At 46.8% G+C, this 26,156-nt stretch overlaps 1 protein-coding gene across 1 annotated transcript; it reads right to left on the bottom strand.

The window, feature by feature from the left end:
- Positions 1–210: 210 nt before the first annotated feature.
- On the bottom strand, positions 211–26,140 carry DDB1 (damage specific DNA binding protein 1). Its single transcript, XM_033119129.1, has 27 exons — positions 25,932–26,140; positions 24,589–24,737; positions 23,464–23,580; positions 22,898–23,119; positions 20,880–20,994; positions 19,879–19,976; positions 18,404–18,562; positions 17,690–17,773; positions 17,032–17,148; positions 16,095–16,197; positions 13,357–13,432; positions 13,153–13,261; positions 11,819–11,997; positions 11,559–11,722; positions 11,375–11,482; positions 11,016–11,223; positions 10,180–10,275; positions 9,981–10,092; positions 8,895–9,018; positions 8,424–8,588; positions 7,627–7,721; positions 3,878–4,048; positions 3,412–3,521; positions 2,955–3,124; positions 2,671–2,773; positions 1,555–1,678; positions 211–971 (listed from the first exon to the last, which is right to left on the bottom strand). Exons 1-27 carry the CDS (start codon positions 25,990–25,992, stop codon positions 888–890), a joined length of 3,423 nt encoding a protein of 1,140 aa, XP_032975020.1. The 5' UTR covers positions 25,993–26,140; the 3' UTR covers positions 211–887.
- Between the last annotated feature and the right edge of the window lie 16 nt (positions 26,141–26,156).

The following is a 26,156-nucleotide window of genomic DNA, read 5'->3' as shown; positions in this document are numbered from 1 at the left end:
ATCACCCTTGGGATCCTACCAAAAACGGTCACACGGCAAAGGAGGTACAGACGTCATCTCACTACTTGACAGGACTTGTTCCAGCAGCAAAGACAAGTGACTGCAGCAGCTGCCATGAAAGAGGGACATGAGTTTGCAGAAATTTGGGCACAGTATGACCTGGATGCTGGAGTGCCGGGCAGCGGGAAGAAAAGAAGAAACAAATGGATCTTTCTTCTTAGATTCTACTTTATTTGGTAAAACTCAGAAACTAACCACCAATTCACGTCCACCCACCTCCTTCTCTCTGAAGAAGGCAGTTCCCCAGAGACAAAAAGGCTGTGGCTTGGCAATCATCCACCATCTCCAGGTTTTATACTCAGGCAGCCCGTGGCCTGGCAGTCAGGCCTCCAGACCCAAAGCTCTCAGAGGCAACAGAAGAAAGTAAAAGGAAGCCCTCACTTCAAAGACAATGAACCCTTCCCACCCCTCTTCCCCTCTACCCACCTCCCCACACCCCCAACCTAAATAAAAAGATAGGAGAGGACAGCGCATGAGTGTGAGACACACACACAGAGCTTCCTTTCAGCCAAAGAGCTGCAAAATCCCTCCCTGGAAGGAGGACCACGGGCAACACCAATCAAGGCTTGGTGGCCCAAGGTGATGGTTGGAATCATGTGAGACTCGTAAAAATCCAGGGAAAAAATATTTCACCTTCAGCCCATTCGCAGGTCTCTAGTGAACTGGTTTTAGTTCTAAGAAATCCCCATCTGCACACAGGTGACCGTGGCTTCTGGGGCAGCTGGCTTAGGGAGGTTTCCCATGGCCGAGAAGACAGTGGCGGGGGAGGGGCGGCAGGCGGGCGAAGCCTTCGGGGCGGGTCTGGGGGAGGCGCCCAGTGCCCTTGGCTAGTGGATCCGCGTCAGCTCCTCCACAACCTTGATGAGGTCGTCCGCGGTGGCCTCTCGCTTCATCCCGCTGCCATCATCATACTGCAAGGAAAGGGAGAGCAGGGTGAGGACCCAGAGGATTCCCCGCTGCCGAAAGGGATGCGCACAGCGAGGGGGGGCCCTGGCTCCCCCACCGCCACGGCAGGGACGCAGTTCCCATCAGAAGTCCACACCTCCCCGTGGGGGCACAGGTCAGCAAGGTCTGAGGGCAAAGCTGGCTCAGAGGCTGCCACCGGGGTACATTGCTCTCTTCCAGGAATGCCCTTCAGAGGTCCCACCTCCAGTGAGCACTACCCCAAACTCCAGCACTGAGGCAATTTCTCTTCCCTGCCGGATCCTGACCCTGCTGCCCTCCTGTGGGACTGCCCGAGATCCCACACATGCCCTTGTTGCTGAAGTACAGGGGTCACATGGGTCAAGCTGCTAGTACAGTGCCAGGCGCCTGGTGGGTACCCACGAGCCTCGAGCTTTGGCTACATCTCCTCGCCCTCAGACTCCACTTTCCCTGGCGGCAGGAGATACTTAAAGGGGCCGCTGGCCTCTGGGAAGAGAGGAAGGGAGGCAGCGGAGTTGTGACAGGCTCCTGGCATGTAACTGGCCCCGGGCTGAACTCCACACAGCTCACCTGTAGGTTTGCCACAACCTCCTGCATCTTGGGCCGGCTAATATCCAGGAAGCTCTCAATCAAGTCCCCGTCGATGAAGCCGGTGGCTGGTTCTGTCTTTCGCTCCGTATGAAAGGATCTCCAAGTGGGCAGGCTGGGTTAAGGAGCGTGCGCTAGTTGAGAGACGCCCTTACTCTCCCTCATCCCCACCTCTGCACACGACCACGATCGGAAGCGATCACCATGAGAACACGAAACAATTGATTCAACTGATACTCACATTGCTCTTTGGATGGTTTTGGAATTGAAAGACACACAAAAAACGACTTCCCCCTCCAACGGTTCTCAACAGGGGTGACATTCAAAATAACGTTTTTAAAAGTACAGGTCAGACTTTGCATGTCGGGCCTGGCGGGGTGTGGGCATTTTGTGCCAGGCCCCGGTGAAGGGGATGGGCACGTCTGGGAAGAACTCTTCTGAGTGTAGCCAGAATCCTCTCAGCGAGACACAGCAATGCCCACTGCTCAGCAAAACCCAACACGGCAGCCCGTCTCCTCCGCGCGGGTTAGCGCTGGGCCGTACTGCCTGTAACAGGTGACCAACCTCACACTCACGGCATGAGCCCCTCGGGAGCGCCCTACACGTCTCCCACAAGAAGCAAGCTTCCACTAGGACTTGAATCCCGGGTGTCCCGGGGGGCTGACCCTTGGACTTCTGGGGTTTTTAGCTTCGTCACTTTCCTCCTCTCCTGTCAGCCTCTCTAGAGAGTCTTCAGACACTGCTACTACAAGATCTCTGAAAGGACATTCATGTGTTGTCGTCAAAACTGACTGACAGACATGCATCACCAGGAAGGCCCGAGGCAGACACATTTCGGGAACATAAATGCATATTTCCAAGATGAACCAGTTGAAGCTGGGTGATAAGTACACGGGGCCTCACTGTACTATTCTCTCTACTACTAATTAGGTTTAGATTTTTCTGAAGTTGAAAAGAAGAAAAAAACCTGTTCACCCCAGGAACCTAGGTAAGACATTTCGTAAACAGACGGCAGTTTGCAGAAGCAGCTCAGCGGCCCGCAGCTCTGCCTGTGCCAGGACATGCTGCCCAACAAGGGGACCCGTCTGGGAAGGATATAAGGAGTGCTCAATCTTGCCCACACTTTTGATGACTTTATTGAGTCGATTCTGCATATCCAACAGGAGGTTGTACCAGCTCTCTGACAGTGAGGTCACCAGCCCTGAAAAAATAAAGGGAGCAACGGCTGCAGAGAGCTCCGGAGCCCACAGCGAGCAAGTCCCACCAAGGGCAGCCCAGGAAAGCAGCACGAGGAGGGCCCAGCCTGCTCTCCCTTGTCACTCAGAATGGTGACCTCAAGAAGGGGGCTGTGCGGGACTGCGCCCAGCAGGGGTGACCCTTACCAATCATGCCATTAACGGTGCCGAAGAGCACTGAGCCCTGCGTGGGGGTGGAAGTCTCGCCCAGATTCTGCATAACCAGGGAGCCGTGGCAGAAGACATTGACGAATTCGCCCAGGTGGAAGAGACCCACCTCCTGAAGGTGTTGTCGCTCCTCATCAGTGGTGGCAGCACTGAAAGGCGGTGTGACAGACTCACTACCCGAACCTCCTGTCCCACAGGGACCACGCACTGTGGACACTGTGTGCCGAGCTTCCCTGATGAGCCCACACACCCCACAGCAGACGAGACGGTCTGAAGAGGCTCATTTTTGTGGTCTTGATTCTCTCATGAAAAAACCCAACCTCTGTGAAGAGGAGCAGCCGAGCCTGAGAGGGGGGACGCAGTGTCCTCATCCACCATGCACCCGGGGCTCCAGTTGGCCCCCTGCACCCCATCATTCCCATAGCTGGTCACTCACCTATCCTTCTGACACACAAACAAGTTAAAGGCATTTTCAGCCCCCAGGAAATTGTCATCATCCAAGATTTCCACAGCACTCATCCAGTTGGGGTTAAAGTCTCGAGCGATCTTAAAACAAACAAGGTGCAAATAAGAAAATACAATCAGCAGTTTGCATGGGACAGCAGTTCTGGGGCCTGTCTTCTGTTAGCCAGAAGCCAAGAGAAGATCCAGCCCTGGGTTTAACAACAGCCACTCTGGACAGATTCTCCCCCAGTCTCTGGCAAACACAGCCCATTTGGTTGCAATTATCCAGAAATGGAGGCTGCTGAGTTCAAGTTGGGGGTCTGTAAAAATACTCAATTGATGCAGGCCGTATGCTCCGGGGAAACATTTCTGCCCCCTCTGGCTGGACTGTCCCTCACCAGCAGAGAAACACTGGCAGGAGTCAAGGCTGAGCCAGCAGCCTGCGCCACACCCACTACCTCTTCGAAGTTTCCCTCCATGGGCTTGTAGGCGAGCAGCAGCACGGAGCGCATGAGGTCGCCCACCAGGATGAAGTCACCCTTGGTCTTCAGGTAGAGTGCCATGATGTTGTTGTAGTGATTACACTCGGTGCGAAGCTCCTTCTCTGTCGTCCACTCATAAAGCCGCACCTGGGGAGGGAGGGCGTGGCGTTCCTCTCAAGCTGCGGGGCCCGGGTCCTCTCAGCATGACTGCCCCGCGCTCCACCCCCACCTGCAGCCCCAGCCACCAGGTGCAGTGTGGGCTGTGAGAGGGCCTGAGGCGGTGCTTGCATGAACATCTTTTACTCCAGTATTAGGTATTCCTGAGCCATGAAAATAGAGCGAGTACATCAAACTAATACTACAAAGTTTTCTTTTATATAAGAAAAGGAGTCAGTGTAAAGACAAATACTAAGTCACTAGTGATGCAAGCAATACTGTGGATATGACAAAAGATGTTTTCTTGTGACCCAAGTTTGGTGACGGACCTACAGAAATATCTCTGGAAAGAGAAGATCCATCTCCAATTTCCTGATCAGAAAGGAACAAGGTCGCCTCCCAACAAACCGCCTTTTCCAAACCCTTCTCAGACTTGTTCATTCCTGGAACCTTTGATGTGAGCAATGAGCAGAGACAGTGAATGGGAAAGTCCAACGGAAATGCTGTCACATAACAAAGGACTCTAAAGCACTAGTCCTCCACCACCCCCCAAAAAGTATTTTTCTTCTCCACTGCAATGTTTCTTCAGTTACAACCACATCTCCGAAAGAAGGAAGATGCTTTATAATCGGCAGCCAGATGAACAGGCATTTGGCACAGCACAGTTCAAGGGAGACACACTCAACCCCCGGGGGAAGCCTGCCCTGACAGCCCCCTCAGGGCCGGTGGCCCCACCCACGGCCTCGCACACACAGAAGCTCCTGGACAGAATACATTAAGCCCTGACTTACCGAGGTATTTCCAACGAACCCTACCCTCACTCCACTTCAAGAGTCATTCGTAGTCCTTACAACGGCTGCCACACCTCCATCGGCAGGGTCAAGGGTGCTCAGAACAGCCCACCTTTGGCTGGGCTTCCACGTCTCCAACAGAAGAGTGAAGACGGAGTCAAGAGCTCTCCACACTCCTAGCTACACCACCCCACCCACCGCTCCCTCTCCACACGCTCGGCCTCCCTAGCTGCCATGGAGATGGTCAAGACCAAAGTCAGACACCACCAAAAACTCAAGACTCCCACTCTCAACTCAACAGGTTCTAGACCTCCACTGTCCACTCGTGGCTACAAAACACCTGAAATGTAGCGAGGCCAAATGGACATGTGCTGTATGCGTAAAACACACACCAGATTTTGAAGTCTTCGTATGAACAAAAAGTAAAATAATTTTTATATTGATTACGCATTAAAGTAATATCTTAGATCTATTAAATAAAATACATTACTAAAATTTCACCTGCTTCTTTTTACTTTTAATCACGTGGCTATTAGAACGTTTAAAACTACTCATGTGGCTCCTGTGGTACTTGTTAGACAGCAACGGATCAGACGTCTCCTAACCTGGCCTCACTCACATCTGAGCCCTCCCCATCCTGGCAGTTCACTGGACCCTCTGGAACACTGGCGTTAGTCACGGGCAACCTGTCCCTTGTTACTCTAACGGAAATGTGGTTCCTTCATAGGGGCCGCAGGGCCCTTGGCTATTTCCTGTCCCGCTGTCCCTCGTGCCACGGGCCTGGATGAAGGACGGCCTTCCACGCGCCTCTCCGCCTGCCCGTTTACCTTTTACGCCGCCTCCCCTAAGGCGCCAGCTCTGAAGGTCACACCACCAGGCTGCTCCCACCACCACCCCCTTCCCACACGACATCCTGTAATTCTTGGTGGCGTTAATATTCACACAAGGAAGATCCTTCCAGTATCTTGATCTCTAACCTTTTCGGACCCCCCCGCCCCCCACCCCGCCTTTCCCCACTTATCTTTTCCATTCCATGGTCACCCCGAAGATCCTGTCATTACAAATAACTCCAGAACGTCAGGTGCTGTTTCCCCTTTTCCCAGATGCCCAAGGCCTTGACCATAACCCTTCTCCTCCAGATGCTCAACTCCCACGCCCCGCCCCCTCGATCATGCTCACCCCGCAAAACCCAACTTTGCTGAAATTCTAATCTTCAACTACAGCTGAGAAAAACCAACCAACCAGGATGACTGGTCTCATTTTAAATCCAAGACCACCCCCGGAAAGTGGGCTCTTCCACTTCTCAGTAATTGTGCATTTCCCTCGTCCGTTACCGTTACTCCTCAGGTCCTGAGAAGAGTTCCTCCCTCGACTCTCCTCAAGCCTTAATACTCCTCTTTGCTCTCAGCTACTTTACACACGTATACGACCAAACGAGGATTTCAACGCTTCCACCATCTGAGGTAACACTATGTACTTGATCCCATACCTCCCTCTTGCCCATTTAAAATGTGGCTCCAGCAGTTCTGTAACAGACTGTTCTCATCAGCACAGAAACGTGCAACAATATTTCCAAACTTAAGAAGTTAAGTCTCGTCCTGACGTTCCCCGGTAGTTACCCCATTACTCTCTTCTCCTTTACTACCAAACTCCTCGAAAGGGTTTTCTAATACTAACATTTCTAATACTAACATTTCTCCTCCTAGGCCCAGTTGAACCCTCTTCAATCGAGTTTTCTTCCGTCTCTACCACTCACCCAAAAGAGCTCTCTGGTCAAGTTGCCACTGACTTCCACGCTGCTGAACAACGGCAATGCTTAAGCCTGATGTTACCTGACACCAGCAGAACCTGCAGTTCAAGTCCCTCCTGATCTCAGGTGATCTCATCCAGACTTTTAGCTTTAAATGCCTCCTAATAACGGCCACGTGGATATCTCCAGCCTACCTCTTGCCTGAATTCCATGCCTCCCTCAACCAGCTACCTACCTGAAATCTTCACTAAGATGACCACTGAAACTTAGCATGTCCAAAACCAAACCGCTAGGATCCTCACTGTGACATATTAAGACAAATATGTTCAGCCTCTGCCCCCAGTTCCAGACCTAGAGCTCCTAAAACCTTGTAACTTCCTTAGTGACATAGGTGATAGAAGAGTCTTACACAGAGCTCCTAAATCCCTTGGAATTTCCTGGGTGATAGATAGGAGTGTCTTTTGTTCTAATGAGGTCACTCTTGGTGACTCCTGGATAGCTTCAGGAGTCCAGAAACGGAGACCAGAAAGACCAAGCAAGGATTAGAAGCTTGAAACTTTCAGCCCCACCCATCCTGGGGGGGAGGGGGGCTGGAGACTGAGTTAATATTCCATCGTGTCTACGTGACGAAGTCTTCGTAAACATCCCTAAACTCTGGGGTTCAAAAAGCTCTCCGGTTGGTGAACACACCCCCACACTGGAAGGGTGGCACATCCCAACCACAAGGTCAGGAGCTCCTGCACTCAGGACCCTTCTGGAGCAGGAGCCGTAGCTCTTACCCTTCTCACGCTCCCCACAAGCACTTAGGATCTGATCCGCATGGGGGTTTACATAACCAAGTCCACTATCTGGTGCAACGCAAGCTTCCCAGATTCCCTGGGAATCCACAAGTAGTCCATCCCACTACTTGGTTATCCTTAAAGCTGGACACACACGCTGCCCCAGGAAACATAAGGGAGACGTGCTACTGGACAATGTCTCTGTGTGCTACCTAAGGTATGAAGGATACCAAGTGGTATGGGCCTCACCGTGCTATTGATGCTGGCCAACAGCTTCCCGTTAAATTCCACCATAGAGTACACGGCCCCTTTCACTTCCTTTTCAGCCACAGTCTGTAGTTTTCCTGGGGGGGTGAGGAAAGATATTCTTGAGTCTCTTACGAGCCTACATTTTAATTAATCAAATCCTCCGATTTCCCCTCTGGCTCTAACTCCTGCCCCAAAGCCACTCATCTGAAAGCAGGAAAGACAGAGTCAGTGTAGACTGGGCTTAACCACCACCGGAAGTTGGGCCCGAGGTAATGTGCAGTGATTCCAAACAGTGTCCAAGCCCTGAAACTCCAGATCTGTCTTCAAGATGGAGACCAATTCCATCTAGGCCATCTGATCTGAGATTTCTGGGCTGACAGCGAGTCTTTAGAACCACACTGGGCAGGGGAGATGAGAAAAGGCACAGAAATGAAAACAAATGCTGAAGCTGGAAAGCGGACCACATGGCTGAGCAACCACGTGAAAAACAAATCCAAGATTCCTGACACTTAGTCTGGCCACTAGGTCTTCTTACCCAGCATTCACCTCTCCCCTTTTTTCTGCCTTTCAAAGAGTAGAAAAGAAAGGAACATATGCTAGATTATATGTGTCTCTGCTCGCCTACTCCAAAATGCATTCAGACGATCAACAGCTTGAGAGAAAGGAACAGAATACCTTGTGTCACAACAATTAACCCAAGTAGTTCTGTTGCTTAACTGAGGCTCTGAAACCTAAAACCCATGCTTATCTTCCCAGAATTTCAAATATCTCAAAAGCTGGAGACTGTGCCCACTCACCATCCGAATACTGAAAGACCACAATCCGGCCCTGCTTGGGCTCCGCCTCTTCCGGGTACACCATGGCCGTGCCCACAATGAAGTACGTGTTGGGGTCTTTGCCCAGCTTGCAGGAGACCAGGCTGAGGGCATACTCGTTCTGCAGAAACTGGTGGGCATGAAGCACTAGAAGGAGAGCAGAGAGGGGTGACTGGCTGATGACCCCCAGCACGTGTAATCCTGCACTTACAGGCCACCGCTCAGCTCCAAGCAGAACACACGCCTCCTGCTCCTGTCTCCTCAGACTGTCCCTCACCAGCCTATACTGACCTGAGGAGGCCCAGCACTCGGGACTCACGGCCAACTCAGAGGTCCCACCCCTCCCAGGACATCTGTCACAGTGGCTATGAAATTTTGGAATAGATCAGAACCCAGAACAGCCTAGTTTAGGGAGGATCTAGGTACAAAATGATAGAAAGAGCTCATGTGCACCTTCGAAGGTGTGCTGGTCAATGATAAGGAGGTTGTGCACCTCCACCTCTTCTCCGAAGGACGTCTCGTGAGGGGCTGTGCTGCTGGAGAACAGCTTGCTGGAGCTGACGCTGCTGGACAGGGCCTGAGAACAGAAAGAACACTCAAGACCCCTCTCCACAGCAGAACGGGCGCTGGGAACATCAGTGAGGGGATCAGACAGGATCAGGGAACAGAAGCTGAGTCTGAATGAGCAAAACTTGGAAGGTTGGCAGCTCGAGTGGAGCCTGAAGAGCACAGGGCTTCAGAGAGGACATGGAGACCGAGGATAAGGAGCCCAATTCTGTACAGAATCGACACAGCAGCCCAAACACCACAACGTGAGGGTCATTAAAGGTCCTTGTAATAGTGATGCCACGTCAATCAAGCCAAGCTAAGGAGAAACGCAGGATACCTAATAAAGGGACAGACTCTAAATCCACAGAAAGAGCAGGGAGCACTTCAAACAAAAAGAAAAAAGACCTTCTACTCCAGGTTAGGGAAGAAGTCCTATCACAGATGTTGGGAACAAGAAAGGCAGAGACTCCATGGAATAAAATGATCCACAAATATCTCCACTGAGCCTATCATGTGCGGCTCTAGACTGTCCTGTCATTATCATTTGCAGATGAGAAAATTGAACTTTAGACTTGCCAAGGTCACACAGCCAGCAATAAACCTTGTCGCTAATTCTGTCAGGCTCCAAATCCCGTGCTCTTACCGGTTATGCTACACTGTCGCCAATTACACACACCCTTACGAAGTACCCAAACTGCTAAGGGAAAAGGAATCCTTCATCCTGCGAGACTACCGGGCAGCAAAACCTCGGACTGCCTCACCTATCCCAAGTTCTTCTTAACCCTCTAATGAGGGGGCCAAATCCAACTCCTGCCTGTTTTTATAAGTAAAGCTGTGCTCACCTGTTGTCCACGGCTGCTTTTGTAATGGCAGAGCTGAGTAGTGACTGAGACTATATGGCCTGCAAAGCGGAAAATATTTACTATCTGACCCTTTACAGGAAAGTTTGCCCCTGCTCTAATGCCATCTTTCTTTGTCCACTGCCCTCACCTGGGTGCTGGCACTGGGCCTCAAAGCAGTTGTGCCCCCACTTGTGTCCTGAACTTCAATGCGGCTGGAGAGGACCCCAAAGCACTGGGACACTTCCTGGTAGCAGATCTTCCTGTAGCACAAGCACAGAACAACAAAGCCTCAGAAAAAGTCCCCCACCTCACAGAACACGCGGGCAGCTCCCTGACCCTGGCCTCACCTGGGAGACTCGTAGAGGGGAACCGTGCGAATGTGCAGCTTCTGGATCTCGTCGATGGTGCCGATGGTGAGGGTGCTGTTGTTGGCCAGTGCCAGGCTGGAAAGAAGGGTCTGGGTTTAGACTGGGTAGACCCAAGGAGGCAACTCCACAGAGGAAGAAAAACAAGGCAGAATTACACTAGTAGCTCATTCCAAGGCAGTGGTTCTCAATTCTGACTATGCTAAAAACCATCTGGGGAGACTGCAAAATTCTGATGCCTGGTCCCACCCCAAGATTTTCTTATTTAATTGGTCTGAGTGGGCCTAGGCTGAGGTTTAACAGCTTTCAATGTACTGCTAATGTGCAGCGTTAGAATCTACTAGAACAGAGCCTGTCAATCACAACTAGCAAACTATCAGAAGCAGCTGGAGGGCTTGTTAAATCAGATTGCTCCCCACAAAAATTTACCATTTCTAAGGAGTTCCCAGGTAGTGCAGTGGCTGCTGGTGGGGGCCACACGGGAGAACTCCTGCTCCAAGGAAATACATAATGATCTCCCAATTGGAGTTTAAGCATTTGAATCACCTGAGTGGTTTTCTGAAAATACAGATTCTAGGGCCCAACTTCAGATCTACTGAATCAGAATCTGAGAAGGAGTCAAAAAAAAGCTGTCCTTTTAAAAACATTTCCCAGCTATTTCAATGGGTGGCCAGATTTGAGAAGCTCTGCTCTACACGTGCCATCTCAGCTTTTTACTGACTGTGACACCGGGAAAAGGCTGGAGCGAAGGGGTTGGAGGAAAACATCATGATGCCCTCAATCCATGGCTCTTTCGAAGGAAGGAAAAAGAGGCTCACCTGTCCGGATAGCCATCTGAGTTGAGGGGACACATGTAGTTCACCTCCTTGAGGTTGACATTGGAGAAGACCAGTTTGTGGTTGCTGCTGTAGATGACAGTGGGGCGGTCGGAGCAAGCGAAGACGTTGGTGGTGGAGAGCGAGCGGAAGGTCCTCAACACCGTAGGTTGGGTGCCCAGAGTCACCTTCTTCCGATCGCTCAACAGGCCTGCAGAAGGAACGGCATCCGAGGGAAGACGGAAACAGCACAAATAGCTGGATTGTGAAGGTTCAAAAGCAGCACCCTGGGACTAAGAACTCTGCAACTCCAATCCTCCGTATTTTCCAGAGCCCCCCCACTCAAAAAAAGCTCTTCTCACCTGTCTCAATATTGAGCCCAAAGTAGAAAAGTGCTCCATCTCCCAAGGCACAAAGGAGGTAGTGGCTACTCTCAAAGGTGGTCATCAGGATGGAACGAGGGATGATCTCTGTGAAAAGGGCACATTCAGTTCTTGTTCCACATTCCAACTCTGATCCCAACCCAGGGCCTTAACAGATCCGCACCTCCACCCAGCATCTCTTTGTGCAGCAGTTCAAAAGAGGGCAGCTTCAAGATACGGGCCGAGATGTCTGTCCAGAGGCCAATGGCACAAAGAGGGGACTGCCCATTGCTGTCCCCTAAGGGGGTGATGTCCAAGCAGGCCACTTCGTGTTCCATCTCTGTGTGGCTGAACAAAGAGGAATATGGCAGAGGAAGGAAACCAAGCATGAAAGAAGTCCCAGAGAACAGGGGTGGGGAGCAGTACAGACAGATAAACACACACCTGATCTGTTGGAGCTCCTGAGGATGGATCTGCAGGTAGTAGAGGGCCCTTCCCACGGCGACGACTACCTGGCTGCTGTTGCAGGAGGCCACACTGATGTTCTTGCCCTGGGGCTCCTTCCATTCACTGACTAGAGCTTTGGGTTCTTGAGAGACCAACCTCACGGATGCAGAAGTGATCTAGAAAGAAGAGCAATGTCTACAAGTACCTGCAGGGATCTGTACAGGAGTGAGAAAGTGCTAACAGCTACCCTAGTGGAGCCCCAAGAATAAGCTACATAAGTCCTCTTCTGCCATATATATTTTTTCCCCCAAATCCTGCAATGATTAATTACGTCATGTTTAGCTGAAGCCCTGAAGGCCGGCTTAGAGGAGCTTACAGCTTGCATACCTACAGCCAGAAAAAAAAAAAAAAGCCTGCTTCATTAGGCTTTTGATTAAGTCTTGGGTAACTCAAACCACATCCCGTAGAAAGGAATCAGTGGGGTAAGACCCTGCAACCACCAATCTAGCAGTTTTTCTCAACCCAAAAATGAGACCGCTAAAACATCCAACTTCTTTACTGTGCAAATCATTAAAATGATTTCAAATTCTTTAGTAAAGGCAATAAAACTGTATTGAAATGTCTTATAAATTTATTTCTTCACTGAAATAAAACAAAAAGCAGGTTGATGACATTGTTCTGTATCGATTCATCTTACCAATTAAAATTGAGTTTATATTTAAGGAGGAAAGCCCTCTAATAATAGATATATGAGCTGTGCCAGTCTTTAGGCCACTTAGTTAGGAAATTATGAGAAAACAACGTGTCAGTATTAGCCCCTCCCACACTTGGTCCACAAAGTGACAGAACCTTCTTGCCTCTAGTTTTTACCAAATCCACCACTGCCTGTTGGCTACAAGAATGACCAAGTGGATAAAAAGATGGAGACAGTTCAAGAATCCTCAGGCACTCAAGTGCTGTACCTACCACTGGCAAACACTGACTCTGGCCCGGGTGGAGAACAGCTCAAAGGTGAGGAGGTGTACAAAAACCAAAGAGCATCAGGGTAAGGCCAACGATAAAAAGATTGCTGAGGGGTGGGAGTTGCTCAGAAATCAGGCTCTCGTGGCTAACAAGTGCCAAAAGGCTATCTGACCACCGTATCGCAGACAGATCTAATATGTTATCTCTGAGTGGTGGATTAACATTTAAATAATTTTAATTTTCTTTCTGGCCCTTTAACATTACTTTTAGAGGCATAAAAATGGACCGTTCTAAAATCCAGTGGTGCTCTGTACTGCACTCTAGGTCAAATTCACATACACGGGGCCTGCCTGCTTCTCAGTCGTTACCTGGATAAGTTGCTGATGAGCCACGTTGCCACAGAAAAAAGTCTGCTGATCATCCACGAAACCCATCAGTTCAGTTTCTTCCACCTCTTCTCCGTTTAACATGAGAACTCTGCAGCAGAAAAGAAGGCCTGGGTCAGCCGGACCAGCTTCCCCACCTTGCAACCTTCACACGAGCACCTGGTACTGGCACCAGACTCATCTTACCTTGTCTGGCCCACAAAAGAGAGCACCAAAGTGTCATCAGTCTCCCGGTTAGGATCAGACCGCAATGGCCACAGGCCTGGAATAAAGATCAAGAATTACGCTGCAGAGTACAGACCAACACATCTAAGGAAGGGCCGGCCTACCCCACAGGAAGAGCTGGAAATTTGGAGTCAGTCCTCAGCTGAATAATACACTCTACTCTGTTCCTCCCTGGATATAAGACTGAAGAAGCTAGATATGCTAAAAACTGTTTGAGCCTGATATTTTAAGGTTTTCCATTGGATTTCAGAGGGGATAATACATTTCCATGACTCAAAGTCAAACACAGAAGTGTCGCTTCTCTACCTCTCCATCCAACCTTTCCCTCAAATTAATTACCAAGAATAGTTTCTAGTTTGTCCTTCCATTTTTTAATTTAATCCAATTTATTTTAATTGAAGGAAACAGGCCAACCCTGTATTACCAGCACCACAAACATAAAGTAGCCTATCACGTGCTGTTCTGCATCCTGCTTTTTCACTCACTACACGCCCGAGCCCTCAGCAGAACAGAGCAGTCCCGTTTTGGACATCTGCAGTATTTAATTTTATGGACATACCAGTTCATTAGTAATACACATTGCCACAACAAATAACCTTATATTCATGTCATGAAGGTCTAGGGGGCAGAAGCCCAGAATTGGAGTGGCCTGGTAAATTGCTAAATGCAGCTGAAGTTTAGTAGGTGTTGTCAATGAGCATGCTGACTTCTCCAGAGCCTCACCAACACGATGTGTTGTCAAACTTTCGGATTTTGGTCATGTGGTAAAGAATGATATTACTATTTTGTTTTGCATTTCTCTTAATACAAGTGAGGCCTGTTACCTGTCCAGTAATGTCCTTTGCCAATTTGGGGACAAGATATTTAGTGATCTTCTTTCCAGAAATTGTTTTTATAAATTAGGGAGATTAGGCTTTTGTCTAGAAGTTGAACATGTTTTTATCTAGTTTGCCATTTCTTCTAACTTAATTTAGTGTTGTTTTTACCACGCAGAAGTGTTTTATTTATCAGTCTTTTTGGTTTCTATCTTGTGAGTCATAGTTTAAAAGACCTTCCCCACTCCAAAATTAGAAAAGAATTTACCAGCTTTGTCTTTTAGCTTTTGTATGGCTTCATTTTTTACATTAAGTCTTTGATCCATTTCGGTTCTAGCAAGGTATACATTGTGCAGTATGGGTCCAACCATACCCTTCCCCAAATGACTGTTATTCTAACATCATTTATTAAAAACAATCATCTTTATCTCACTGAATTGAAATACAACCGTCACATACTAAACTCCCACATAAAGCTGTGTCTACTTCTGGACTTTTGAGTCTGCCTATTCGTGCACCAAAACCACACTTTTAGTTTTACTGGCTTTTCTTGTTCCTTTTTCCATTTGGACTTTGACTTGTTTAGGTCAAGAAAAAAGCCCTACTGGCATTTTTATTGAGATACATTAAATATAAAAAAAATAAAGAGAGAACAGCTTTATAATGTTGAGTTGTAAGGCCTTAGTATGTCTTTTTCATTTGATCAATCTATCCTTTTAATCCTTCAAGAATATTGTAAGGATTTCCTTGTATAGATTTTGCATAGTTGTTAAATTTATTCCTTGGTATTTTATCTTTTCTTTCTTTTTTCTTTTCTTCTTAAACTTTTATTTAAGTGTGTTTTTCCAGGACTCATCAGCTCCAAGTCAAGTAGTTGTTTCAATCTAGTTGTGAAGGGCACAGCTCACAGTGGCCCATGTGGGGATCGAACCAGCAACCTTGTTAAGAGCACCGCGCTCTAACCAACTGAACTAACCAGCCGCCTCAGTATTTTATCTTTTCATTGCTGTTGTAAATTGCCTCTTTTCCCCTACTGTACCTTCTAATTGTTTTTACATGAAAGTTACTGACATCAGTACATTAATTTTATATCCTGCTACCTTAATGAATTCTTATTGTCTATAGTTCTTCAGTTGACTCTCTTGGGTTTTGTAGTTACATGATCTCTTCCTTTCTAATCATAAACCTCTATTTCTTTTCTGTTCTCATCCTTTTATTTTTTTATATTCTGAATTACTTTATTTTAGATGTGCCTCCTACATACAACTTTGAACTGGTTTTGCTTTATGGTTCAATCTGATCCTCTTTTTCTTATACTAGGCGAGTTTAGCCCATTTGCATTTACTGATATGGTAGCAGGCGTCTGATGTACCAGATAGAGATACTCATACAGATGTTTGATATCAGTTCTGTCATATTTTACGTTATGTTTACTGTCTCTGTACTGTAAAACTCTTTCACTATATAGTCTTTCTTTGATCTTTCTGATTATCATAGTTCTCCTGGAATTCAGGAAGATTTGCATTTTTGTTCTAGAAGTTACCTTTATACTTAGACCTTTATATGATATCCTCAGTCCTTACTTTCTTTAGGGATTCTATCAGTTCCCTACAAACAACATTAAATTTAACTTGTAATCCTTTCCGCCCCCATTCCTCCACTCCAATATCCAATTTTAGTTAATAGTATTCTTTTTTTAAGTTAACTTTTGTAGTTTTAAGCATGTTTAAGCTTCTATCACTTATTTGTCGTCATGACTTTCTTTATTCTTCATTTGATCTGCTTTCCTCTAGCTCCCACCCAAGTGCCGTCATGACATGTAACAAAGCCAAAGGCCAAGGTCACTCAAGTAAGATCTAGGTCCTACATCCACCAAAAGGCTACCTTTGATGCCTGGTAAGTCAATGCTGGCATGCTCGTGGATTCCAATTCCATTCCGGATGATCCGCAGGGAACCTTCCTTGAAAGCCCCAGAGCAAGTGACCAGCTGCAAGGAGAGAAAAGTTTCTAAATAACCTCCTCCAGAGCCTAGGGCCATCATACTGATGCCCAGAAAGTCAACTAGCTATACCTAAGTCCAAGGACCCTTATTATGGAGCTATGTTTGAGGGTGCACACTTCGCAGAGGATGATCTCAAAGTCTCTCGAGGTTACCGAGCAGACAGGATGTCCTAGTCCAAGAAGCAGAAAGCTCCTAGCAAGCTTGCTCCCACCCTTGGAACCTAGTTTACCAGAAAGATCACAAGATCTGGAGTCAGACATACCTGCCATTTAATAATTCTGTGATCTCCGACAAGTTAATCTTCGTCAGCCTTAAAGTTAGTCCTCACTTCTGAAATGGTCAAGGATACCTATCTAACAGGGTGCTCGTGTGATTATAGATAATGTATTAGGTTGGCGCAAAAGTAACCACGGTTTTTGCAATTATTTTTAACCTTTTAAACCACGATTACTTTTGCACCAACCTAATATATAAAGTGCCTGGCAGACCAAGACAGGCAGTCAATAAATGGTAATTATCCTTCTATCACTGGGATTAGTGTGAAGCACTTAAAAGTTATTATTAGTGAGGATCAAATATATGGTGATGGAAGGAGAACTGACTCTGGGTGGTGAACACACAATGTGATATACAGATGATGTATTACAGAATTGTATACCTGAAACCTATGTAACTTTACTAACAATTGTCACCCCAATAAACTTTAATTAAAAAAGAAAGTTATCGTCGGTGCGTACGCCCCATTGAAGAATGGCAAACCTAGGAGGACACAGTTTGAGTGGGCACATCCCCTATCCATTTCCAGGATGAGCCCCTTACCTGTCCCTGCCCCTGCCTCTCCAGGTCCACCACACACATGTCCACGATGGGTCCTAAATTGGTAAAGGTTTCCATGGCCACTACATAGGAGCCTTGTTCATTGCTGTCGACATTGAGCTGAGAAGAAAAACAATGTTAGTCCTGTAATGTTCCTAACAGACCCACCCCTAAAGAGATGGTCTTCATCCAAAAGAAACTCTCAGTCCTACTACATCTGCCCTTCTTGTGCTCCACTGCAGGCTTCTACAGGGGACTGTTGCCTAAGGAACCTGGTTGTCTTACAGGTGACCCACTAAGCAGCCAGAGGTTTCTAATGAAGCAGTTTGGAAATGTAAAATGTTTACATGCATTTTTCTGCAGAGAAGGTCAAAAATTTTCAATTCTTGAGGGAAGCCAGTACATTAGACTATGACCTTTTGAAGACAGGAGCTGTGTCTTGTTCATCATTGTCCACGGCACCCAACACCTATCCTGGCATGTTTGCTGGATGATAAAGAGCTACTTGGGGTAGGATGTTAAATCAACCAAGTAGAAAGCTGGATAGTAGGGAGAAAGATGAGCTGAAGAACTTCTGAGAGGCACTAACCACAGGCAAAACCTGACGGAGTAGCAGTGAAGACAGTGAAAAGAAGCTAGAAAGAAGAAAATGTCTTCTCACCTTCACAAGCTGAGAGTCACCAAGGCGAGACCCAACAAATACAACGCCATTATCGAGGTATGTCAAGCATTCAGCAATGGAGGTCTAGGAGAAAGTCGACACCGTGAAAGTCATCAAAATGGTCTCCACGGGGGATTCAGACACCGTCCTACCCACCTCTCAGACCTCTGCTGAGAAAATGCACAACCGCAGCCATGATTCCCAAAACAATTCTCCATTTCAAATCCCAGGTCACACTAAACAAATGTTCCTAAATCTCTGAAGTTTGTGACTCTCCACTTATCACATCCCTATAAGTCAGAAAACTCCCTATAGGCAGAAAACTCCGTAATTTATCTTGCAGATGCCTGCTCCAAATGATCACGTTAATCCTCTAAGAACTTCAGTTCCCTCGAAATAATCAGAAATCTCCACAATTCGCTGCATAATTCTTAAACTTTTTGGGGACTCTCCTCCCAGAATTGAATATCAGCATTACATTAGTCTTTCATTCTAGCTTGTATCCTTTGTTTCTCTTTCTTTTTATGCTTGACGTAGTGCCTGGCTTCCTGTGAGATTCTCCAACATCTCCAACTAACTCGTTCAAAAACCAACCTCCACTGCAGGAGTGACCGTTTGTTGCTGGGCTATCTACTTCGCAGTCACGGTGTGGGACCACACATCTCAGGTCACTAGGTCCCTAGGAGAACGCAACAGAGCAGGAACAAGCCCTACCTCTCCGAGGAGTTCCACACGGAGATCCTTAAGAGTGACGGTGCCATCCATCTGTTCCTCCTTCTCCAAAAGCAGCATGAAGAGCCGTCCTTCCATGTCTCCCAGCAGATAACGGGAACCATTGGGGTCCACGCGATTGTGACACACAATGGTGCTTTGCTGCCAAGAGGGAAGACACAGTCATTAGAGATGAGAGCAAACCACTCCCTTTACCAAACTGAATCATTTCAAGCAAGGAATCCACTCAGGTAACATCACATGTATGACTAAAAATGACATTTTTAGTTCAAAGATAATTTTGAGGCACTCAATATACCTTGAATGTTTATTCACATATTATTCTACTGGAAAATAGAAATATATATAGAACAGGAAGCAGCTATAAGTATTCACTGACTATAAATGCACAAAGTTTGTTATTTATCCGCACCACCACTAATTACCCACTACCTCTAACGTTAGATTTTGTTATTTATTATTCTTAAGGCTTAATTTTTATGACTTGAAATTTTAAGGTTTGAAATCTTTATGACTAATTTTTTGAAGTCTATATAATTTACCACTATATTACTTTACGACTTGAGCCTTGAACCATTCAATAGAATTTGCAAAATTTTTCTTCTTAAAGTTGCCCTAGTCAATGGAAAGGGTAAACTTTTTTTTTTTTTTGGTGTATGCCATTTTTATTATGACTAGAATCACTTACTGGACAGACTTGCACTGCACATTTTTTTATTTTCATGCATCTCCTCACCCGCCCTCCCCTTTGGCAACCACCAACTTGTTCCATGTATCTATAGGCCTGTTTCTGCTTTATTTATTCATTTTATTTTTTTAGATTCCACATGTAAGTAGAACCATACAGTATATTTTTGTCTGGCTTATTTCACTTAGCATAATCCTCTCTAGGATTATGTTGTCATAAGTGGCAAGATTTCACTTTTTATTGCTGAATAATATTCCATTGTATATGTGTGTGTATATAGAATGTATACACACACACACACACACATGCACACCGCTTCTTTATCTATTCATCTATCGATGGACACTAGGTTGCTGCCACATCTTGGCTATTGTAAATAATGCTGCATTGAACACAGGCGTGCATGTATCTTTTCGAATTAGTGTGTTTGTTTTCTTCAGATAAATATCCAGAAGTGATACGTCTTGCTGGGTCACATGGCAGCTCTATTAATTTTCTGAGGAATCTCCATACCGTTTTCCATGGTGGCTGCACCAAAGGGTAAACCTATTTTGATTATTGTTTCTCTCTTAGTGTGCAAGCAAGCTCTGTGTAAGCAAAACCAGGTCAATCTCTCTATGTATTCCCAATGACCAACACAGTATATTATATACTTAGTGAAGAGTACAACAGAAATCTGTGAATCTCCTTTTGACAAATGGGGAGAAAGGAACAGGGTAAGAACAAGGGAAAAAAGGAAGGAACAAACAAGTAAAAGAAAGCCGCTCACCTTGATGATAGGCGGTGCAATGGCCAGGTATTTGTCACCATTGTGATAGGTGATTGATTCCTGCCCAATGATGATGGCCCCTCCAAAAGGCTCCGGGACTGCAGGAGAAAGGACATTAGAACGGTCCGCACCTTGGACCTGCCACACCCTGACACAGCAAGGGCACTGATCCAGTTATCTGGGGCAAACTTTAACATAATGGTTATTTTTAAGACACCAAAGCCCAGAGATGATAGTCTTTTTCTGAGATTCCTGTCTTAGAAACTTTAGGCTGGCAGTACCTACTCCTGGTAATATTTTATCATTTCTGAGCTCCTAGGGTAGAATCTTCTTGGTGTTCTTCCACAAGCATTCTCCTCATTTTCTCTCCTAAACTTCAGCTAAAAGCTTTTACTTTTTTCCTTGTTCCTGAGCTTAATTTCCCCCACTATCATGGCCACCATTTAGAACAGTTAATTTGCACTTAAGAGTTTTAAAATTTCTCTACAAAAGTGGGACACACAACATAGTGCTTGGGCCAGAGAGTAGATAAGGTACAAACAGGCCTGGAATGCAGCCCAGGTTAGTCAAGGAGGCACAGGCACGGGCAAGCCCCTCGGGCCCTGTTTCTTCATCTATGAACTAAAGGAGTCAGATTAGATAAACTCTACTGGTCCTTCTCAGTTTCTTAAATGTTATGCCCAACAATAAAATAATGACGCCAATTTCCATATGCCACTGTGCAAATCAATCTTAGTGTTTTATACTAACCCCTCCACCCAAGCAAGGAAAGCTATACTTTTGCGGGGGAGGGGAGGAGTAAAAAAAACAAGACAATCCCAAAGACAGAAACGCAAAAAGCCAAGGAAAGCACATTTAGGGAGAGGAAACAGGGCGTGCTGAACATCGCATGCGCTCAATAGCACTTGAGCACTGAGCCGCAGGGGCAGAGAAGGTGAGGAAGGGCAGGAAACCGGCCCAGACCTGGGTCGGAGGCAAATTTCCTAAAACGCCCAACCAACCTGCGATCACCATGGAAGCTTCAGCTTCTACATTTTCCTGTTTCCAAGGGCCCTTATTGAACTCCTTCTCTCGGAGAGACACCTCGTAAGTTTTTACGTGCCGCCCCTGAGGGTCCTAGGTGGGGAAAGGTGAAATGATTAGCCCTTAGGAAAGGTGAACCCCAGACTGGAGAGGCGCCCTGAAAGGGCGAGGCCACCACTACCCAGTATCTGACAATCCTGTCATGTCAGCCTTCCCATCCTTATCCACCAGCAGGCTGACAGCCACCAGCTGAGCCTGTGACTGGGTAGACTGTTACTCAGGCCTATCGTTTCCAACAACACAACCAACCACTGAAAGGTTTAAGAATTAGAAAAATGAATGTGTTACTACACTAACCACTGTAAGATACAATGTAAATGTCTACACATACAAAGAATATAGTCTACATTCCTTGGTCTCAAGGAACTTACAAAATAGCAACAGAGAAAACAACAGACACATTGAGAAGCTAAGTATATCTAAATTTTAAGATTTCTGTTTGATACAATTCTTCAAAGCACCCTGATGGGGTGACGGTACAGAGAGGACACATACTGTTCCCCTCACGTTAGTCAAAACCTCTCGTCCTGCCACTGTCAACAACCTCTTCCCTGCCTTTTTCTGAATCATGACTCACTTCACCCTCGAGCTGTCAGTCACCTTTAGGAGCCAAAGGGTCAGGAAACGGCTACATTCAGCCAGTGGAGGATGGTGGCCTCAACAAAAGCCAGACCAGAGTATAGGTTATGAAAGGACTTCAACATGTGTTTCAGGCAGGGACCACACCTTAATCACTGTTACATTTCCAGAAACACTTAGCATAGCTACCTTTTACACGGTAAATATTTGTCAAATTGAATTTTTAGCAAAACACAAAAACAAGAGTAAAGCAACTTTCAGTTGAGGAGAAGGTTTTTCCCATCAATGACTAGGGTAAGACTCAACTTCACAAAAGTTCTAGCAGGGATTTGGATTTGAGCCTCTTGTGACGCATACACAGAAATGAAAGATCGCGCACACTGGCAGCCCTAAGGCGAGGAACAGAGTCAGAATAACCAACATCAATGTTTTAATGACCTGGTATTTACAAAACTGAAGGGAGAGAAATTCTGTTTTTATCTCAGCTCTGATAGTGCACTGTAAAAAAGATCAAACAAAATCTCCGAAATACTTTCAACCTTATTCATCCGAAATCCAACCAGCCTCAGAACTGTAACACTCATGGTGACACTACAAAGAAATCTCCAAATATACATCAGTATTTACACTACTTAACACAGCTGTCAAAGTGTTTTCATGCCTGCACACAGCACACGGACTTGGACTATGTTTCCTTCTGTCATTTATTCAACAACAAGCTAGGGAAATGACCTCATGCTGTGTGGCCCTTTGTTCAAAGGCTCAGATTTTACCAAGATACAGGCATGTTAGTCTAGTGCTCTGCGTTCTGCACCCCCCTTAACAGATCTGGCCCAGAGAACAGCTGCCTACAATCAGCTCTGCTCAAGTTTTAGGCACAGACTAAAATAGAAGTCAAGAGCCAGCAAGTCACCAGAAAGTGAGTGGTGAATAAAATGCCAGCCTCTTCTTAGAAGACATACATAAAGCATCACCAAGACATTTTTCTCTTTGCTTGTAAAGGCAATTTCCAGATCATTTCTCTACAGCTAAGATTTAATAATCCCCTAGCATGCCAGTAAGAGACAAAGAATAAACTGGGTCACCCTATAAAATCTCCAAGGCCCACAACCAGACTGTAATCTCAGGATTAAAAGCTGCTACGAGACCCATAGAGCTTCCTGCCTTCACAGTAAGTACTAACGCATTCAAGACGCAACCAAAATCTGACCCACAGTAATCACATCGTTCAAAATCTTTCAAAACTCATCAAACACTTCTGCCTACCCTACTATGAAATCCAGGCATTTCAATGAGCAAAAATGAACTCCAACTACGCCAAACCACACAGCTTCTCCCTGTCCTCCCGCTGTAGTACCTGGTAGACGAAACATATAGTAGGTGCTTGGCAACCATACAGGAACTTGACGTCAATGACATGCAACTCCTCCAGGCGGATGTTAAAGGCCTTGAGCTCTTTATTGTCCCGGTCGAGTGGAATAACCTTGAAAAGCCCATCATAGAGTCGCAGGCCAATCATACGGCACTCAGGGTCAATGATGCCAATAATGCCGGTTTCCGAGGGGCGGCCGATTCGGTCCTGAGAAGTAAAACGGGGGTTAGGGGAGAACCTCAACACCCAGGGTAACAGAGGACACAGGGCACCACTCTCCCAGGAAAGCACCATCTGCTTGACACGTCAGGGAGCCCAAATGTCAGTGTATTCCTTTTTGCAAAATACTGAACTGCAATAAATTATTTACCCTGTCCCTTGGACTCTGAGTAAACTAGGGAAGTCCTTTCTCCATAAAAGCTCAAAACCCTTAGTGATTTCCCCTTGTTTCTCTGGTCACACAGAGAGCTGCCCCAGCACTTCAAATATCTTCAACAAATCATGACAGCCCTACCTGGAAAACTCTCATCAGCCTGAAGCAGCCACCTCACCTGGACGTTGCCATGGGCTCGCGTGATGATGTCAATGCTTTCGCCACTCTGCTTGTATTCCAGGATGCAGGCATTGTATTTAGCTGTCAGGATAAACAGGAGGTCCTTGCTCTCCCCCTGAAACCAACATTATGCTATCAAAAGAGGTTCTTTTTAAAACAGGAATACCTGTCCAGCCTTTAAGATTCATTCTTGAAGCACGCCAAGTTCCTTAAGAACTTTTTTTTTCCTCTCTGAAGAGAAAATCTACGGTGAGCATATAACACACCTAAGTGCACACACACTCTACGGCTTATGTACAAAAGGCCAGAACTGAAGCTGGTAAACATCTAGTCCTCATTTTCATGATTCTCCATCTCTCTGCTCTATATCTGTTCAGATGAAACAATGTCTTCATCTGTTTCCAAATCAAGCTAACCTCAATCATTCCATTCAAATTCTAAAAGATGAATGTAATGAATCCTCTAATCCTCTCCAAGTATTTGAAAAGGGAAAAAATGTGAAAACAATGGGAGCTGAAATGGATCCACAAAGTCTTACTTACTATTAACACAGAACCCCAAGATGTATCTTGTTCAAAAGGTTATCATTAAAATTTTGAACCCATTGCTTTCTTGTCAGATTCAGTTAAGATATAAGGAAGCAATGTGGTGGCTAGTTGTTGGATGGAAACATTTGAACTACAATAATGGTGATAATAACAGTGAATGCTTGTGCTAGGCCCTGTGTCATTAAACCATTTACTCTTCACACTAATCCAACGGATTGGATACTGTTATCCCCGTTTTGCAGATAGGGAAATAAGGCTCTGAAAGGTGAAGTGACACCCAAAGTTAGAATTAGTAAGGAATGAAGCCAGGGCGGCCCTACTGGGGAGCCAATGCTCTGCATCACCATGACGACCCACCGTAGGGTGACCCACATTTCAAACTGCTTTAATTTTCTCTTCTACGGAAGTCAACTTGATCAACTTTTCCCTAGTCAATCTCTCCCGCTTCTAAGAATATAAAGTCCGCCATTCAAAAACTGTAGTTTCTCTCCTAAGCCTCATTCCTCCCATCTTCATCAATGATGTAAAACAACGTCAAAGAGTCTTTGTGGCTGGGCCCAACCTAGACCACTTACCTTGGGCCTGAAAAGCTCCATGACAGCGATCTTCCCGTACATGCCCACCTCTTTAACGGGCCGAAGCCCCTCAGCGGTGACCACATAGATCTCTAATCTCGTGTTTTTGGCAATCAGCAGGTTCAAGTCTTCAGCTGAAGTAAAGTGTCCTGAAAGAACAGATCCTCTAACTTTTGAAGCCATAGAAGTATGCAAATAACCCTATCGCTTCTACCTACTACCTCCAGAAGTCTCATTTAATTCATGTATTTCTGTGGCTCCCTCCATTCACTCCCTTCTCACCAAGCCAGCACCTCAGAGTCTCACTTGATACATTCACAAAAGCTACTTCTCCAATCAGACGAAGAAAACTGGACTGGGCCTAAGACCAGCATAAGTCCTTCAACTGACAATGACTGTGAAGCCTTTCACATGGCTCTGTGCCCTCAAATTTTTTCCTATTGCAGTGGCAGATAGTTCCTAAGTAAGGGATGCTAAAGAAAGTGTTCACCTCTACTCAGTCCTAATCTAAAATTTCACAAAATCATTACCAAACAGACCAGGTCAAATGAAGAAAATTCTCAGAGCTTTGTATTAAAACATTGTTTTGGCCACATCTCTTGCCCTCCCAGTAGGCGACCAATACTCTGGTCCACATTCTCCCACCACCTCCAACTCCCCAAACACTTGTTTTGGCATCACAATTAGATTTACATAAACACACAAGTCTGAGGTTTTCCTATTTTGCGGAAAACATCGTTCAAGATGATTATTTCCAGATTCTGGACATCTATGTCCAAGGCAATCCAAGGCCAACTCAGCACTGGGTTGGGGCGTCCATATCTTCTTTGCCTGCAGCTCCCTCATGTAAACAACAGCCCCAGGCAAAGAGGACTCTCCTCCTGCTTTGGGTGCGTGCGGGCAGGCGGGCAGGCCTCGCGTCCCCCCACCTCCTGCGCCCCCCAGGCTCTCCCACAAGAAAATTCGAACCCGTAAGTCGCCATCACCGCCGCCCCATCCCCTGACCACACGAGGTCAATCTCCGGGCCCAAGCAACACCGCACCATCAACTCACACTTCGCTCTCCGCCCCACTGGGCCCGTCCTTGTCCTCGAAGAAAAGTGACCTCCCGAGGAACGAAAGGGGACTCTCGAACGCAGCTTTTTAAGCCCCTCCTCCCCCCAAAAGGCGCGTGCGGAGACATCTCCTTTGAAGTCGTGGACAGCGGAGGTTCCTCGGCCGCCAGCGCCTTCCATACCCCGGGCCCGGGCCCGCCCGGCCGCCCCCGGGGCCGCGGGCCTCCCTAGGCCTCGGATCCCCCCAGCTCCCTCCTTCCCCGGGGTCTCCGGCCCTGGCAGCCTCACCGGTCACGCAGCCGTTCACGGCGGTGGGCTTCTGTGCCGTTACCACGTAGTTGTACGACATGTCGAGGGCCTAAGGCGGCCCGTCGGGACTCGACCGCAACGACAGAGAGACGGACACCAGCGAAGAGACAGGGGACCCGACCCTCGCGGCGAACTCCACTGCCGCTGCCTCCGCCCCGCAGACACGTTGCAGCCCAGAGCGGCCGAGACGCGGGGCATCACGGG

The sequence above is a fragment of the Rhinolophus ferrumequinum genome, chromosome 11 (assembly GCF_004115265.2).
Source record: "Rhinolophus ferrumequinum isolate MPI-CBG mRhiFer1 chromosome 11, mRhiFer1_v1.p, whole genome shotgun sequence".
NCBI lineage: Eukaryota > Metazoa > Chordata > Mammalia > Chiroptera > Rhinolophidae > Rhinolophus > Rhinolophus ferrumequinum.
The sequence above is the reverse complement of the archived record's forward strand: the minus strand, read 5'-3'. Positions and strand labels throughout refer to the sequence as shown.